This window comes from Garra rufa, chromosome 12 (assembly GCF_049309525.1).
Source record: "Garra rufa chromosome 12, GarRuf1.0, whole genome shotgun sequence".
Lineage (NCBI taxonomy): Eukaryota > Metazoa > Chordata > Actinopteri > Cypriniformes > Cyprinidae > Garra > Garra rufa.
Window position 1 is genome coordinate 46,864,895 of NC_133372.1, and position 19,746 is coordinate 46,884,640.

The 19,746-nt window shown below is 35.9% G+C and overlaps 1 protein-coding gene across 1 annotated transcript in view; it reads right to left on the reverse strand.

Annotated features, from left to right (window-relative positions):
• ppp1r16b (protein phosphatase 1, regulatory subunit 16B) overlaps positions 1 to 19,746 on the reverse strand; it is a 66,327-nt gene that overhangs the window by 33,351 nt on the left and 13,230 nt on the right. Inside the window, exon 2 of the mRNA XM_073851906.1 lies at positions 7,919 to 8,309. Coding sequence (XP_073708007.1) covers positions 7,919 to 8,177 — 259 coding nt within the window. The 5' untranslated portion in view covers positions 8,178 to 8,309. The remainder of the gene's footprint in view (positions 1 to 7,918; positions 8,310 to 19,746) is intronic.

The following is a 19,746-nucleotide window of genomic DNA, read 5'->3' on the forward strand; positions in this document are numbered from 1 at the left end:
CACGCGAGTGACAATCACACAGTGTGAACTATCAAAGACGCGATCTGAGAGAATCGCCGACACCCGTGACATGTTTCATTAAAACAGCAATTAAGATATTATTGTAGATGATATTTATCATAACATGAGGAAGCAGGATTTATTGACAGAGGACTGGAGACGTCAGATCTTCCTGTGTGTTAGCGGCTCATTCACACGCGTGTGTTTGAGAACAGACCGTCTGTCAGCGGCTCTCAGTTTGCTAGTAAAGTCGTACGGCGGATGGGAGGAAGCAGATCTGTGGAGCTCCAGACAGATGGAGACGGATCCATCAGACTGTTGCTCTGATCCAGATCAGACGTGAACCGGTTCAAACACACACTCGATCTGCACTGGCTCATCATCGTTTGCACCTGTGTGTTACCATTCACAGGAAACCAAAAAAAAAACAGGAAAGTAAAGCAGCATCTTGTGGTTGTTGACTGATTTTCTTTGAAACAGCATCTGAGAGATATTCAACAACATGTTTATTCAATAACAATATGACTGCAGTTCTTCATTCACTGGCCGTCGACGCAGAGACTCAATAAACCACAGATACAACAGAAGACTTCAAATGCGCTCAGCTTCCTCTTTCTCCTCTGTCTATTTCTGGTCAACCTGTTTACCCAGAATTTACCAGTCGTTTAAAACAATAAATGACCAATGTCTACCACTTCAACTCAACATCCTCATCTGCCAATAAAACAAGACATGTGTGCATGAAATGCATTGCTGTCAGCGGTTTGTGCCACACATTAGTGCTGAACGATTAGGGAGACAAAAAATTGTAAATTTACGGTAACAAATTGCACTGCAACTGTAAAATCATAATACTAATGCACTAATTTCTGTGTTTATAAATGCTGAACCATCAAGCTTTTATATTCATGCAAAACCAAAGAAAGCTTTTAAAGCTTCTTGTTTGTTTGCAGATTTCCAAATGCTACTCATTACAAATTTTACAAAGTAATTATATAACATTATTTTGATTACATTAACATTTTTTAATTTTTTCAAGTTAGAGAGCCAACAATTTTTCATTGTGTTACAAGTTACACTGGTCGTTGATGATTCATCGTTGAAAAGTTGAAACAAAAATGGTTAAATAATTAATCGTTCAGTCTTGCTACAAATGATAAACTTATAAACAGACTAAAATCAGCTGCAATCAAGTGACAGACGAGCAAATCGATAGTGTGTGACATGACCTCAATATGGAGCAAACATTGATTTCCAGCATGCCAGCCAAAATGTTTCCTAATCCAAATATAAATTCACATCAATATGGATATAAGCAGCGTCCATTAGCAGCGATTCCCGCTGGATGTTGTGTGTATGCAGCTGAAGAAAACCATTTAGGCGCAGCAGTGCAATCTAGGAGCCGTTTCAGACACTTACTGTACGCTCAATGTCACTCCACCGGCCTCTCAATGACAGATTAAAGGGGAAAATAGACAGGAATTTACAGAAGTAGGGTTTTAAGATTTCAGTGATACAGATAATATAGACATATTCACTGAATCGAGCCATTAAAACAAAGTTTAAAATATAATGCAGAATATCATTCAGTTTGAATAAATACATTGAAAGTACGACTGTACACTTAATAAAAAGGCCTCATCTCATCTGTGAATATTGAAGTTCTGCACTGTAAATCTGAAATCGGCATGTTGTGAATTTGTCTCAGCATTTCACCATTTCATTCGAGAAAACACAGAAATTCACAGATCTTCAATACTCAAAGTTTGGTTTAACTTAAAGAAATGATGACAAATATATCACTGGTGTACAGTGGAATGTACTTCTCAAAATAACTATTATTATTATTATTATTATTATTACTACATTTTTCTTCCATGTTTTAATTTAAACAGTAAACCTCTCTTGAGCAGCACTTTGTTGAAATTCGATTGCATTTTAAAAGATTAATTAAATTGCTAAATTTTCATGCATTTTGTTACCACCGTTTTTGACGTCATAAAAATACAGCATTCAAAAATAGACAACAAAGAATTTCAGAAAAAAAAATACTATTATTAATTATGCTTTTTAATCATTATAATGTAAAAAAAAACATTAAAGGATTACTCCACTTCCACAATAAAAATTTCCTGATAATTTACTGACCCCCATGTCATCCAAGATGTTCATGTCCTTCTTTCTTCAGTTGCAAAGAAATAAATTTTTAGTGAGCAAAACATTCCAGGATTTTTTCCATATAGTGGACTTCAATGGTGCTCAACGGATTGAAGGTAAAAAATGCAGTTTCAAGGGTCTCTAAATGATCCTAGCAGAGGAATAAGGGTCTTATCTAGCAAAATGTATATACTTATAAATGCTTGTCTTGTCAAGACAGTTAGGGTATGTGGAAAAACTCCCATCTCATTTTCTCCTCCAACTTCAAAATCGTCCTCCATCGCTGTAGAAGTACCGACCCAGTGATTACAAAGTGAATGTGCAAGAAGATCAAACGGCCTTTACAAAAAAGGTAAAACAGCGATGTAGGACGATTTTGAAGTTGGAGGAGAAAATGAGATGGGAGTTTTTCCACATACCCTAACTGTCTTGAACCGGAATACACAGAGTATGTATCGCAGAGCTAGACAAGACCAGCATTTGGGGTTCAAAAGTATACAAATGTTTATGTTTTTAGAAAATGACAGTTTGTATTCCTCGTCTGGGATCGTTTAGAGCCCTTTGAAACTGCATTTTTAACCTTCGATCCGTTGAGCACCATTGAAGTCCACTAAATGGAATGTTTTCCTCAAACTTCATTTATTTACGACTGAAGAAAGAAAGACATGAATATCTTGGATGACATGCGGGTGAGTAAATTATCAGACAACTTTAATTCTGGAAGTGGAGTAATCCTTTAAATCAGAATGTAGAGAGAGTTATAATGCTTCCACACTGACCACATGTTTGCTGCATTAGTGCACGCCTCTATTTGATCGCTATCATTTATTCAGCCTTTTTGCTTATTCAGCCGAACACGAAAGAGCTTTTTCCCTATTTTTGGCCGAATAATTTTGGTTGCCGAACATTCGGTGCATCCCTAGTTTCTGGGTGAACTAGTGCTAGTAGACATCAGCTGCTGTAGTCTGAGTGACATTATCTGTGATGGACAGAGCTGTAGATCAGACAAAGCTAAACAAGCAGCAGAATCACACTGACATGGACACAGAACAACATCCTGAAGAACAGCCTCATTCAGACAGACTCTCATCCAAACACAGTAAATGATATGTTGGAGAAACACTGCTCTGCTCCAGGGTGTGTGTGTTTGTCTGTTCCTTCTCTTTCTCATGGCTGTCTATAAAAATAAAGCTGCGTCTGATCTCAGTGAGGAATGTTTAATAAGACACACACGCCTCGCTCCCTTTCTCCACACATGCAGACAAACCAAACCGAACCCGGAGCAACAGATCAGCTCATCACAGACACCAATGAACTACAGCTGCAGATGACACACACACACACACACACACACACACACACACACACAACACAACACACGCACACGCACACGCACACACAACACACACGCACACACAACACACACGCACACACAACACACACGCACACGCACGCGCACGCACGCGCACAACACACACACACACACACACACACACACACACACACGCACGCACACGCACAACACACACACACACACACACACACACACACACACGCACGCGCACGCACACGCACACACACACACACAACACACACGCACGCGCACGCGCACGCACACTCACAGACACACGCACACGCACACACACACACAACACACACGCACGCGCACGCGCACGCACACTCACAGACACACGCACACGCACACTAGAGCGATTTAACAGCTCCAGATCAATAGCTCAGGTTTAATTATACTGATTAACAGATCAATAATAACGTCGCTGGAACAGCATCACTTGGACTTATTACACGCTTGTTTGGAAACATCTCAGAATTTTCCTCAGACTGCTGACATGAGTGGGTTATTACAGTTTACTACAACTAAAACATTAAATCCCAAACCCAAACCCTAAAACATTAAATGTGTAAAAAAAAAAATAGTTATTTGAAATAAAATGAAAATAACTGAAATAAAATATTCAAAAACATGAACTTATTTATGTTTTTATTTCAGCTAGTTGGCAAGATTTCTCATTTTAATTTAGTTTAATACACTAAAATAACTACATTTAGCTTTAAATGTACTAAAATAATTAAAACTAAAACTGAAATTAAAATTAAAATGAATGTAAACTATACAGACATGAAAAAAAAAACACTAAAATGGAACTAAAACGAAAAAAAAAATACTTCAGTTATTATATTATAGTTTACTGCAAACAAAACATCAAAAAAATAAATAAAAATGGTTTTATATATATATATATATATATATATATATATATATATATATATATATATATATATATATAATAACTAAATTTAGCTTTAAATGTACTAAAATCCCTAAAACTGAAATTAAAATGAAAATGAATGTAGACTATACATACACTATACACTAAAATGAAACTAAAACAGAAAAATGTTCAGTTATTATATTATAGTTTACTACAACTAAACCATCAAATAAATAAATATAAAATTGTTATTCGAAATAAAATGAAAATTAACTTAAATAAAATATTTAAAAACACACTAACCCCCAGTTTCACAGACAAAGTTTAAACCTAGTCCCAGACTAAAATGTAAGTCTAAACTGTTTCAACTGAAGGACACTTGCACTGACTGATCTTAAAATCTATTAGTGCCTTTGTTTTGTATCAAGATGCACAGCACTAATGTTTTTTCTAAGGCTTGTTCATAAAAGTATTTAAATGTCCTAATTGAATTATGGCCTAATTCTGGTTTAGTCTAAACAGGGTTGCAAAAATTCCAGTAAATTTCGGGAACATTCCAGAAATTTGGAAACTTTCCAGGATCTTCCCGGGATTTGTGGAAAGTTTCCAAAAATGTACGATATTTTCCACCCCTTTGCAACCCTAAGTCTAAGCCCTGTCTGTGAAACCAGTCCTTAAATAACCAAATCTAGCTTTAAATGTTCTAAATTAACTAAAACTGAAATTAAAATAAATGTGAACTATATAGACATTTAAAAAAAAAAAAACACAAAAATGGAACTGAAAGGAAAATCTAAAATTTGATTTAACGATGCTAAAATTAAAGATTTACATTTTCATCGACAGCTGTGATGATGTAACAGCAGAATTTGCATACTGAACTCTGACTGGTTCCAAAATTATGTGTTTATTTGCATAATCATTCCTGATTGGTCTGCACTTTCTTGCATCCGTTGCATCATCTCTAGGTGTTTTTACTCTAAAAGAACAGAATCACGTTTCGATTCCTACAGACGGCAGAAAACAGGATGCTGAACTTGTTCACACATCTTCACACTAAACCAAAGACGCGTCATCATTATTATTCTCCCGCCGTGTCAGTCTGACAGCTGATCCGTTACGCATCTGCTCATTTACCACGGTATCTCTGAGGTCGTGACCCGCTTTACCTGCGCTTAATGTGATTAGTAAATATGAGATGACAGCCTAACCAGCCTGATTTAATCTCCTCATTAATGAATTACAAGATGCCACGACTGATGTGTGAAACGAAGGAACATAAAATAGTGAGTCAGAATGATAAAACACAAACGGCTTCTCTTATTCTCTTACACGACCAGCACGTGTGGCAAGCCGATTTAGCCGAAAATATACTAAGCATTACTCGCTGTAATTGCATTTTTACTAGTAACAATTCCATTTAGAGAGCTCTCTAATTTAATTATTACTAGTAAAAATGCAATTACAGGGCTCAATTTTTACTAGTAAAAAACTACATTAAAAATATGTTTATTTGCAGAGAACCAATATACTAGAGAGCTCACTAATTGGAGTTATTACTAGTAAAAATTAATTGGTAGAGCTCTCGAACTGTAATCATAACTAGTCAATATTGATTTAAAAAGCTGTCTAATTGGAATTGTTATTTGTAAAAATGCATTTACGACGAGTAACACTTATGTATATTTTAGGCTAAAATGGCTTGCCATAAGCACGAGCAGAAATGGAAACTACCAAACATCCTCTGAGAACCTCAATCATATTAGCAGCTTTGCTTTATCCGGAAAACTCCGGCTAAACCGACTAAATGTTCATCTAAAGCTGGTGTATGAAGCACTGCCATCTGTCATAATGAACCCAAAACTCTTAATCAATACAACGCTGAACGGGTTAGTCTGAGCAAAAATAGCTCCATCAAGCACAGTGTAATCGCCCAGGCTGAGATTACGCCGCAGTCATAATCTGGATTAAAGCGCAAACAAATCCAGGCTGAACTGCAGCCGCAGCGCATTTCTCAGCGCATGCATGGACTGCATCTTCTCCTGAGAACCGCAGGCTGTTTTCATCATTTGGCTGTGGAATGTGTTCCCAGGCTTTCAGAAAAGACAGCAGACGCTCATTTGACCGCCGCTGTCATTTTCCGCTGCTTTCAGCCCATTATCTCACACTCAGAGCGTCGCTGAAGAACTCGCTCTCCACCACACGGCAATTTCGGCGTTCTGGCGGCCAGCGGCACTCGGACGGGTTTCAATTTGAACACAGCAATCAGGGCGACGGCACTGTTTTTAACGGCTTGTTAAATGACGTGGGAAAGCAGACTTCACACGACACCGCTGGCAGATGCATAAACAAGTTTATAAGGTCAATCGTCGTTCAGACGCTCTCTGTTCCATTAATTATTCTGCAGAGGCAATGCACTGCTTTATGGATTCACAAGTTGTAAAAAAAATATTGCAATTGGCCTAGGGGTGGGAGTCTTCGGTCACGATCCAATTCCAAAACAATTCTTGATCTACATTTTTCCCCAATTAATTCTTCCGATGTGCAAATTCATCTTTGTTTAATTTTAACAAAATGTAAAATTGCAGTTTCTATGCTTTTTGTAATCTCTGTATGTCAGGACTGCCATCCTAAAAGTAGGGCTGTGAATCTTCACAATCTTCTTAATTACGAGTTTCATTATCAACTAAATATCACGATGCGTCACGTTCCCAGTTTTCAATATTACTGCACATGGCTACATTTTCAGATACATTTGTGACCCTGGACCACAAAACCAGTCGTAAGTGTAAATTTGTCGAAATTGAGACTCTTACGTCATCTGAAAGCTGAGAAAATAAGCTTTCCATTGATATATTGATGTTGATATAAAATAGGACAATGTTTGTCTGAGATACAACTATTTGAAAACCTGGAATCTAAATATTGAGAAAATCACCTTTAAAGTTGTCCAAATGAAGTTCTTAGCAATGCATATCACTAATCAAAAATCAAGTTTTATATATTTTATCGTGTAACGCCGTCGCATGTAGTTAGGACACAGTGTTACAATTTGCATCACTTCCTTAAAAAAGTAACTAATTGCGTTACTTTTTATATTAAGTAATGCATTATGTTACTTTTATGTTACTCTCTCTCATCTGAGCTGGGATTGTTTATCCTTAATATGAAAAGTTCTATTTTTGCCAAATGCAAAAGCCCTTTCACACCAAAAGTGAAATGAATTGTCCTCAGGTTGAAGGAAGTGTAAATTCACGTCTATACAGGAGAGGTCACCACTATTTACTAATGGATGATTTCAGTCATCATACAGTAACCTTTCTCTTCTCATGAACAGTCTCTCGCTGTCGCTGCTTTAATGATTTTTGCGTCTTTCTCAGACAGTTTTAAATGCTTCCACACTGACCACATGTTTGCCGCATTAGTGCGCGCCTCTATTTGATCACGTCACGGCATTGTTTGCTATCATTTAATCTGCCTTTCGGCTGAATAATATCAGTTATACTAATAAATCCAGTCATTCTCACCTTCATCCGGATCGTTCCTCGCCGAGGCCTCCAGCAGAGCAACACTCGCCGCAAACGAAACCCTTTTGCGGTTCTCCAGCAGGTTCCCGTGGCCGCGGCGTTTGTCGGCCTTGCGTTTCTTGTTCTGCATTTCCTTCTCGTAGACGGCCCATCGCTTGAGCTGCTGCGTGCGCCGCTTCTGCGCGGCCCGGAGGCGTTCCAGACTGGGCACCTTATCCAGCTGCTGCAGCTCCGTCAGCAGCTCCAGGTGATTGGCCATGATGGGCTGCAGGAGCGAGGAGGAAGCTGGAGCGCGCTGATGATGATGATGATGGTGATGGTGATGAAGGTGAGGCGGTGAATCTAGCAGGGGCTGCAGCTCCCTGCCAAACCTCCACCCTTCATCCTGAACCTGGAAGACGACACAGATTGAGAATTATGATCTGATCCCGACAAGAACAAACACTCAGATCAGACGATGATTCGACGCAAAACACAAAGCAGCTCGTAAAACAAGATCCACTGGGTTTAATGTGTGAAACTGTGATAAATCACAGCAGAAAACCAATAAGAGTTCAGCGTTTGTAATATAACGCCACTGGGTAGCTACAGTATAAAGTTCACCAGCTGTTATTTTATCACAAATATGATATTTGTCTACTATTGGCTTCATGTTTGGTGAGCAGAAAAATTTAAAAATGTTCTTGCTTTGTGATGTTTCCTCATATGTGAAATATGCTTTAATATCTAAAGATTTATCAAAACATATGTGACCCTGGACCACAAAACCAGTCATAAGGTAAAATTTTACAAAACTGAGATGTATACATCATATGAAAGCTCAATAAATACGCTTTCTATTGATGTATGGTTTGTTAGGATAGGACAATATTTGGCCGAGATACAACTATTTGAAAATCTGGAATCTGAGGATGCAAAAAAATCAAAATCCTGAGAAAATCACCTTTAAACTTCTCCAAATTAAGTTCTTAGCAATGCATATTACTAATCAAAAATTACATTTTGATATGTTTACAGTAGGAATTTTACAAAAAATCTTCATGAAACATGATCTTTGCTTAATTTCCTAATGATTTTTGGCATAAAAGAAAAATCAATAATTTTGACCCCTACAATGTATTTTTGGCTATTGCTACAAATATACCCCAGCGACTTAAGACTGGTTTTGTGCTCCAGGGTCACATATATGCATGGTAAAAACAGATGAACTGAGGTGAATATTTACTTCTGGTCTATTAAATGCCATGTCTAAATTAAAATAGAAATCTGTGTTAAATGACTTAATATTTAATTAAATATAATAAAATATATTTATAAAATATCTATGATTTTTGGGGCAGGAGGACACATTAAATCGATCGAAAGTAAAGACTTAAATGATGCTGTTCTTTGAACTTTCTATTCATCTGTGAATCCTGAAAAATAAAATGTATGATGGTTTCCACTAAAATATTGGGCTGTGCAACTGTTTTCAACATTGATAATAATCAGAAATGTTTCTTGAGCAGCAAATCAGCATATTCGAGTGATTTCTGAAGGATCGTGTGACACTGAAGACTGATGTAATGATGCTGAAAATTCAGCTTTGATCACAGAAATAAATTACATTTGAACAGATATTTACATTGAAAACAGCCATTTTAAATTGCAATAATGTTTCACAATTTTACTGCATTTTTGATTAAATTAATCCAGCCTTGGTGAGCAGAAGAGGCTTTCAAAGCATACACATATGTGACCCTGGACCACAAAACCAGTCTTAAGTCGCTGGGGTATATTTGTAGCAATAGCCAAAAATACACTGTATGGGTCAAAATTATAGATTTTTCTTTTATGCCAAAAATCATTAGGAAATTAAGTAAAGATCATGTTCCATGAAGATTTGTTGTCAAATTCCTACTATAAATATATCAAAATGTAATTTTTGATTAGTTATATGCATTGTTAAGAGCTTAATTTGGACAACTTTAAAGGTGATTTTCTCAGTATTTAGATTTTTTTGCACCCTTAGATTCCAGATTTTCAAATAGATGTATCTCAGCCAAATATTGTCCTATCCTAACAAATGAAATATATCACTAGAAAGCTTATTTATTGCGCTTTCATATGATGTATACAACTCAGTTTTGTAAAATGTAACCTTATGACTGGTTTTGTGGTCCAGGGTCACATATGTGACTTACACTGAATGGGTCAAAATTATAATTTTTTATTTTATTCCAAAAACTATTAGGATATTACATAAAGATCATGTTCCATGAAGATATTTTGTAAATTTCCTACCGTTATTATATCAAAACTTAACTTTTGATTAGTAATATGCATTGCTAAGAACTTCAATAGGACAAATTTTAAGGCGATTTTCTCAGCATTTTTGCACCCTCAGATTCCAGATTTTCAAATAGTTGTATCTCAGCCAAATATTATCCTAAAAATTGTCCTAACAACTTTGCAAATTTATTAGAAATAAAAAACTGAAAAGATCTCGTTGCATAAGTATTCATACCCTTTTCTGGGACACTCAAAATTCAGCTCAGGAGCATATCAGAGCAAAAACCAATGATCTAGGGAAGAGTTCAGAAACAAATCTGCTGCATTGAAGGTTGACAGAAGCATTCTCCATAATGGAAGACGACTGGAACAACTAGGACTCTAGAAAATGTCCAAGCTGACAGAGATGGAGAGGTGAAAAGGTGAGGCAGAGAGTGGCAGATAATTGCCAAATGCAGATGTGCAAAGATGCTCACATCAGACCCAAAAACACTTGAGGCTGTAAAGCTGCTTCAACTATGGACTTAGTTACTTATGCAATCTACTTATTTCAGTGTTTTATTTTTAATACATTTATAAAATTTGCAAATCTGGTTTTTGCTTTGTCATTATTATGGTGTGTGGAGTGTAAACTGATGTGGGGAAAAACTCATTTAAAGCAGTTTAACATAATGCTGCAACAAAACAAAATGTGAAAAAAAATGTTAAAAAGTGCAAGGCACTGTATGTATATATTTGTGGTGACTTTTATCACATATGTAACACCTTCCCACAACATCCTGCAATGCACTGAAAGCAGCCAACGCATAGAACTGTTCTGTTGGGGGATGTTGAGATTGTTCTATATAAATGCACCAGCAAAGCCCAATATAGCACATGTGTTTCTGCCGTATGTGTGGGGATTTACCAGTCATTTATCAGGCCGCAGTCAGAGACCTTCTGAGGAACGTGGGCTTTACACATTAGTGAGCAGATGAAGACGCCACACTCGCAATTTTCCACTGGTGAAGTGGGCAAAAACTGCAACACACACACAACTGTCACATCCTGTCACCACCGGACGCCATCGACACACACGCAAACAAGCCTCACCATTTCCTGTGCTTATCGCAGACACTGATCTCAAACGCGCTCATCCTCCAGAGGAGAGAGCAGGTGAATCATACTTTTTCCACTCCTAGCCCACGACACACACAACTTCCCCTCGCAGACGTCTGAACCCCTCACACACAGGTGACTCTCAGGACACCAGAGACACATCCGCTCATTATCAGACAGCTTCATTCAGCATCACTAATTTTGCTCACGCTAAACTCTGATCCGAACTCTTCTGTAGACGTCTCCGATGTGTCAAAGCATTAGCGTTAAACTTCTGGCCGGCACACGCTCTACAGACCACAATAAAAATCACAGAGTGATCATAAGATTAGAGGTGTGCCATATGAATCTGCTACTATTGTTTTTTAGAAAATGTGCGAGCTGACAAACAAAACAACACCAAAGAGTCCATGCACTGACTGTGATGTACAGTCACAATAGTAATGCTCTTCATTGGCATTGATGAAGAACCTTTAACATACAGGTAAAAAAAAAAAGTTAAAAACAATCTACTCTTTAGATCATCAAAATATTCTTTTTTTTTGGCATTTTTGCCTTTATTAGGAAAAAAATATTATTTTTCTTTTTTATAAAAAAAAAAAATATATATTCTTTTAATATTGAAAGGGATGTAATGATATCAAAATCTCATGATACGATAATATCACGATTTAAAGTCCATGATATGATATTTATTGTGATTTTTTTTAATAAAAAAGACAAATAAACACTTGAAAAATGTTAAATTATTCTATTGCACTTAACTTAACAGCTACTAAGAAAGCCTAATTCAGTGAATTGTACCTGAACTTTAAAGGGGACTCAACCCTGTTTTTAGTTGTGATATACTAGAAGCCAAACAAATTAGAATATAATAATAATAATAACAACAACAGTGACAGTAATAGCCATACATCATAAAACAACTGCACTGCAAAATAAATGAAAATGAATATTTCACAGATCTATTATTTTTGCTTTACACTAGAGTAGGGAAATTGCAATACTTCTTTTCTACTTCCTACACCTGAAAGAGATGTTTTAAATTTGGACTGCAGTAACGTTACCCATTTTAAGCTTTTATTTTGACGGAAAACTCCAGCTTCAGTGAAAACAGGCGCACGTAAGTAACTTACACGCATTTAAATAATTAAAGTGCATTACACCTGCATCGCATATATATTTAATTGAATCGTAGCTTTTGCGCTTTTTTAATGGCATTATGCTTTATTATCATTTTAAATGGGTTTAATATGTGGAATGCGTATTTCGGCGATATTCGTCGAATATTCGACACAGGCAAAAAGCAATCAAGGATTTTTTAAATCGAATACTCAAATAGAATCGAGGAATTATTACAGTCCTATGAAAATGACTCTGAAACTAAAACAAAGGTGGGGAAGGTGATTTAGGAGAGGCTAGCAATAACAAGCTAGATTTGAACGCATAAGATCCCAGCCTCCCGGCATAATCACTCTCCAAAGACACGCCTCCTCCAAAAAACATGAGCAGAGGCGGACCAGCGACACGACGAGAGACACCAGATTACCTCACGTCTCTCTCACCGCTGACTAAACATTACAGTACAAACGCTTAATATTACAATAATAACAACACCTTCCCTTCTCACTCTGTCTAATGGAACATGCTGAAGACAGATCACGTCTGCATCAACACGAGCTGCGGAGAAATGCAAACACATACGTTGACAGGCAGAATATGCCATCCACAGACAATATCAATACATTTAAATCACTTAACTTACTGACTGCTACAAGCATAACAAAACTTGTTTTTGAACCAAATCACCGACTCTGCCTTAAATGGAAAAATTAATTTATATCACTGCTGTACAGAATATGATATATATGAAAAGCTCTATGAGACAGCCATGAACAACAGGCCTAAACCTGTCAAAGCACCAGCATGAAAACACACTCAGAAGATAAATACTGCCTTATTATCGTTATGAAACAAAATCCCAGAAAACACTGAGATATCATTATCTGTCACTATCCAACTCCTACAAGACTGCAATAGAAAGCATGTGTGTGTGTGTGTGTGTGTGTGTGTGTGTGTGTGTGTGTGTGTTCACAGGGATGTACGTTACTTTTTTAGCACATAGCACTGGTGTTACAGAGGTTGAAAGTTTTGTAGCACAGGCCAAACAGATGTAGCACAAGTTAGGGGTTGGCGATATGACAAAAATATCAAATAACAATTTTTTTCAGGAATATCATGATTCTTTGTCACGGTGGCTTTACTATTTACTGCTAATTTCCCTATTGTACAAAAAAAGCCTTTCAAGATTAGGGTGGAAAAAGTCCGGGAAATTTCTGGAAATTTTCTAAAAATCCCAGGAAGATTCCAAAAAATCCTGGAAAGTTTCCAAATTTTCAGGAATGTTTCTGAAATTTACTGGAAATTTTCCACATTTTTTGCAAATTCAAGATAAAAAAAAAAAATAAAAAAAAAAAAGGCAGACATTTAGGCCAAAGTGAGTGAAGATAAAAATCTTTGTCATTATTTTATGTGTTATTAGAAAATAAGAACAAAAATATACATACAAAACAAACATTATGCTGCTTTATTTTTCAGGTACAGTTTTTAGCAGTAGCCAAACATTTAAGAAATTGAATGAATAAATATTCAAATAAAACACTATATACATCAATTATATTTTATATTATATTTAAGCAACTGTATTAAAGTTTATCAGTCATGAGCAGTGAGTGATTTTTCTCCGTTTTGTTGTTTTATTAACATTAAAACTGAAAATTCTGTCAACTGTCTGTCAATCCTGTCACTGTGTTTTATTTTTACACCATCATTTACTCACTCTAGTTGTTTTAAACTAGAATTAGTTTCTTTCTGCCGAACATAAACATTATGTTAAAGAATGTGGGTAACCAAAAAGTTGCTGTAGACTTCCATAATATTTTCTCATCTACTATAAAATGTAGACCAGCTACTGTTTAGTTACCCACATTATTTGAAATATCTTCTTTTGTGTTCAGGACAAGAAAGAAATTAAAAGAGGTTTGGGACAACATGTGAGTGAGTAAATAATGACAGAAATTGTATTTTTGGGTGAACTATTCCTTTAATTACAAGTGGCACTATGTTTAGTTCTGTTGCTTTAAGAGCAAGCACCTGTTTCTCTCTCAACCATTTACTTTCATTTTAGGACATAAGCAACTGTGTTTATGTTATGTGCTTTTGACAGATGCAAAATCAATCAGACGCGGAGGACAACTTAATCAGGAGCTGTGTCAGAAAAAGTGCAAGTCAGAACTGCATGTGAATTAAATGTATAACCCACAAGGATTTAAAGCAAATGCAAAAAATGCACTTTTGTGATTGTGAATAAGTGCAGTTTTTCTTCTGCGGTCTACTGTACAGACGGAGATTTTCTTTTCTCTAAGCCTGAGGCTTTTGCTGTGAAAAGGCTTTTACATTTGACAAAAATACAACTTTTTATATTAAATACAAACAAGCAAGCCCTGCCCAGATTTAAAAAGTAACGCAAAAGTAACGTAACACATTACTTTCCATGAAAAGTAACTAAGTAACATAATTAGTTACTTTTTTAGGGAGTAACTCAATATTGTAATGCATTACTTTTAAAAAAGTATATATGTTGCACTGTACAGCTCTGGTTCATCAGTGAGAGTGCAGGTGTGCTGAGAGGACAACAGCATCAAAGACACACACACACACACACACACACACACACACTCTCTCTCTCTCTGTAATGCTGGGTCACACTAACCGCAGCTACTAGAACATGCAGTTTCAACCAGGACAAAACATCCTGCACAAATAAAGCAATAGCAGCAACTCATTTTCCCATTTGACCCCATGACCTCATGATATCAGCTGATCAGCTGACACTACACTCCCAAAGAACCTTTTAGTGAACAGTTCCTAAAAGAACCATTTTGAAAAACATTTTTCACCTATAAAGATGCTTTTCTGCATTTCAAAGGTTTCAAGGATGTTCAAGGTTCTTAGGAACCATTGATGCCAATATAAAACCTTTTTTAAAGTTAAATAATAGACTGCACCAATCACAGTTACCTGAATAAACCTTTAGTGTCAAAACTATCAACAATATGCAAATGTAATCCAATGCAATCCTCTCTCCTCAGAATGCCCCGCCCCTTTAATTATAAACACCACCCACTACTGACAAATTAAAACAAGTGAAATCACAGAGATGGCAACTAAAGACTACTAGCTATTTAAATCTTCACTATGCCCCACCTCAACTTTAATAACATTACATTACATTAAGAGACATGTGAACTGAAGGAGGAAAACGGGTTCTCATGCCAGCATATTATGCACTAACCACACGCTCAGACACGCTCATCAACATCAGCAATCACCTGCATCATCCAGAGACGAAGAAAGATGCAGACGCTGAACTGAACCAACAATGAAGCAGCGCTTGACTCAGCAGAGCTCATCTGAGACAGAGAACATCCGAAATGAAAGAGAAGACCAGCCCTTGATTATGGGATTATTCACTGCACTAAACATTTACATTTTCTACTTGAATGATGGGGTCTGCTTGGAAAAAATGAATTCTGAGCTAAATGTATAAATTATATGCCTTTTGACAGTATTCTATATGCAAATTACTCTTGAACAAAAAGTGGTCAGAGGAAGACACAAAAAAAAAGCATTTTTGTTGGTGACAAAAAAAGTCATTCATTAGACATTTTTTGTTAACATCTAAAAATCTGATATTTTAAAAGTTAAAAAAATTTAAAATAGTAATAAAACAATAATGATTGTTTTTATTATTATTAAAACATTAAAAAAACAAATTCAATAGATTTCATAGGCCTTGCCTGCTAACCTGCACAGATTTTTGTTGATCATCTTTTTATTGACGACAAGAATCTAGGGTCATTCCATGTCAACTCAACTAGAGATCCACAGCTTTCTGATTTAGCTCAAATTTATTCTAAAGAAAGATAGACATGTATAGTGTTGAAAGCCAAAATATTAAATGTCATGGATAGATATTTACTGAGTAATCCGCTATTTTGTAGAGCGAGGTCAAAATGGCAATTTTCAAGATTCAGAGTCAAATTTTAGGGGGTAAAAATGACTTCAGAAAAATGGCAGCATCATTATATTATTTTTACACATAGATTGGCAGGTCTGTTAGTAAAATCTGTTGACTTTATCAATCTTTGTTGCATTATGTGCCAATGGTGACCTTTCAAAAATGGTGAAACAGCCAAGTTGTTCTAAAGTTTGCATGCCTGTAACTCAAGCAGTATTGAAGATATCTTAATGCCATCTTAGATATTGGGTCTTAACAAACTTTCCTTTTGGCATCTTTATTTTTATTGGTCTGTGAGATTTAGTTCCAGAGATATTGGAATTACAGTGTGGCTCCAGGAGTAAATGGTTCAAATGTACACATTTTCAGTGGTCAAAAACCAAATGTTAATCAGTTTGGAAAAATATGATCATTCTTTATTTTTAAAGAGGAATGTCTGCTCTGAAAAAATAATGTTAAACTTGAGATGTGTCTTGTTTCATTCTGTCAAGACAACCGCATTGAACACACTTTTTGAGTGCCATAAGTGTTCTTTTTCCAAAGTTTGCGAGGCTATAACTCAATAAGCATTAAAGATATCTCAATATGATTTCAGACTCTAGTTTTTAATGAACTATTCTTTTGGAATTGTAATTTTCAGGGCCCTATATTATTCAGTCCCAGAGATATAGGGATCTCAACGAGGCTACATGTCCAAAATTGTTGAGTATCACCCATTTTCAGTGGTCAAAAACCAAATGTTGATGACTTTGTATACAACTGATACTTATTTTATTTAAAGAACAATGTCTGAAGAAGAAATAATGTTTCAATTAAAAATGTATCTTGTTTCCCACTATCAAAACAAAACTCTGGAAAAATAATATTTATGGCACTCAGACAAGTATGTTCAATGCAGTTGTCTTGACAGAATGAAACAAGATATATCTCTAGTTTCAACGTTTTTTGTTCTTCAGACATTCCTCTTTAAAACAATAGAAGTCTCATATTTTTGCAAATTGACCAACATTTGGTTTTTGACCACTGAATGTGTGTACAACTTAACAATTTACTCCTGGCGCCATATTGAAATTCCAATATCTCTGGAACCAAACCATGTAGGGCCTTAAAAATAAAGATACCAAAGGGAAAGTTTGTCAGGACCCAATATCTAAAAGGGCTCTAAGATATCTTTAATACTTCTTGAGTTACAGGCATGCCAACTTTGGAGAAAAAAACTTGAAAAGTGCCGTTTCGTCATTTTTTAATGGTCACCATTGGCACATAATGCAACAAAGATTACTAAAATCAACAGATTTTATCAATAGATCTACCAATCTCTGTGTAAAAATAACATTATGATGCTGCCATCTTTCTGAAGTCATTTTACCCCCCTTTAATTTGACTCTGAACCTGAGGTGAAAAGTGCCAATTTGACCTCCCTCTACAAAATAGTGGATTACTCAGTAAATATTAATCTATGACATTTAATATTTTGGCTTTCAACACTATACATGTCAATCTTTAATGAGAAAAAATATTAGCAAAATCAAAAATTCAAGCCGGGGAAGTGGGGAAAGTGAAATTGAATTGATTTGATACAAAATGACCCTATATAATAATTAATATATATAATGATTTGAATCGAAAATTCTAACATTTTAAATGGAAAAAATAGAAAAAAAAGTCATGTTGATGTCAAAAAAAAGGTTAAAACATTTTAAGATTTTTTATATAGGGCCTTTGGTTACCTGCACTGATCTCCGTGGAACTTTTAATATTTCGTATGATTTTGGTATCTGAGACTGATCACACAGGTTAAGTGTAATCTAATCAACACCCACCAGTGTATTTCATCACCAGAGATGATTCAGATCAGATTAATAAAGTGTCTCATTTATGAACCCTAACCACTAACCCTCATCAGCAAACGCACAGAATGATGGAATGTAACCGGCGCTTCATATCTCATCAGCATCATCCATCAGACGTGTGTCAAACAGCAGTAAATGTCAGCGGTGTTGGGTTAGTGCAGGTTAACTCCGCTGTTAACGTGTGATGTGTCAACAGCCATGATCTGTTTAGAGGCAGCGGATACTTTCAGGCTGTTTTCAGCACTTAACAACATTAGAGACGCGCACAAGAGCCGCCAGCGCCCACTGATCCAATAACAAGAGAAGTAATTACATTACCTGACACACACACACACACACACACACACACACACACTCGTGACATGGAAGGAGTTAATAAAGAAATGTTACATGCTGACCGGGTCGAGCCGCTGTCAGTCAGGAACTCCTGAGCGAAACTGGAGAAGAGCAGAGATAAGACAGACTCCTTTAAGACACTAATGAAATCATACAGACTTTTGAATGGCAATATACAATAACCAATACATCTGTTTTCTACAAAGGGGGCTTATTACAAACCTTTGTTTTTGCTCTCATAAAAGTACAGGTACTTGTGTTACATGCAAAGAGTGAAACCTGCATTTAATATCCAACAACATTATATTAGCTTTTTGTTATTAGTGCAATCACATTTTCTCGCACACATCTATCTGTGTGTCTGTAAAGTTTAACAAATGCTCACTATCTGTCAGAACGAGGCTTTGTGCAAACATTTATAGATGAGAATACTACTGGACTATGTACTATAAGTCATGCTGAGGAGAAAATGCATCTCCTTTTTTTTTCTTTAAAATGTATTAAACAGCACATGCATCTGACAGGAGGCCAAAACCACTTTAAACTATGTGTGCAACTTTATTTTGATGCTTTTTAAGTACAATATGCATTGATGTAAATAGTCATTGATCATCTCAACTCTCGTCTGAAAATATATTGATATATCTTAAATATAATCTTAAATAAAACCACCCAGCCCACATGTGTTGAACACTAGAACAGCACAAGCAGGACCTAAAATTAACACTCAAGAGCCAAATGAGAGTAAAAATCCGCATTGGTGAGTATATAAAACAGTGCTGCTTAATAGTTGGTCGAACACTTTATTTGTGTGTCTAATAGGGATGTAATGATAGAAAATCTCACAATACCATAATATTGCAATATGAAGTCTTTGATACAATGATACAAAAAAAAAAATTTTAAAAATGGAAAAAAAACTAACATTTTGTACATTTTGAAAGTTAAATCATTCTATCTAATGCACTCTGAGAGTAAGAGCTCCAACCTATGTTCTTGACTAAGAAAACTAAAAAAAAGTCAGTGAAGTGACTCAACCCTCTTTTTAGTTGTGAAATACTGTCTCAGTCTAAATTACATTCACACTGGTGTTTTAAGAAGCCAAACTAATTAGAATATAATAATACTAATAACAACAATGACAGTAATTGCCATGTATTGTAAAACAATTGCACTGCAAAATAAATGAA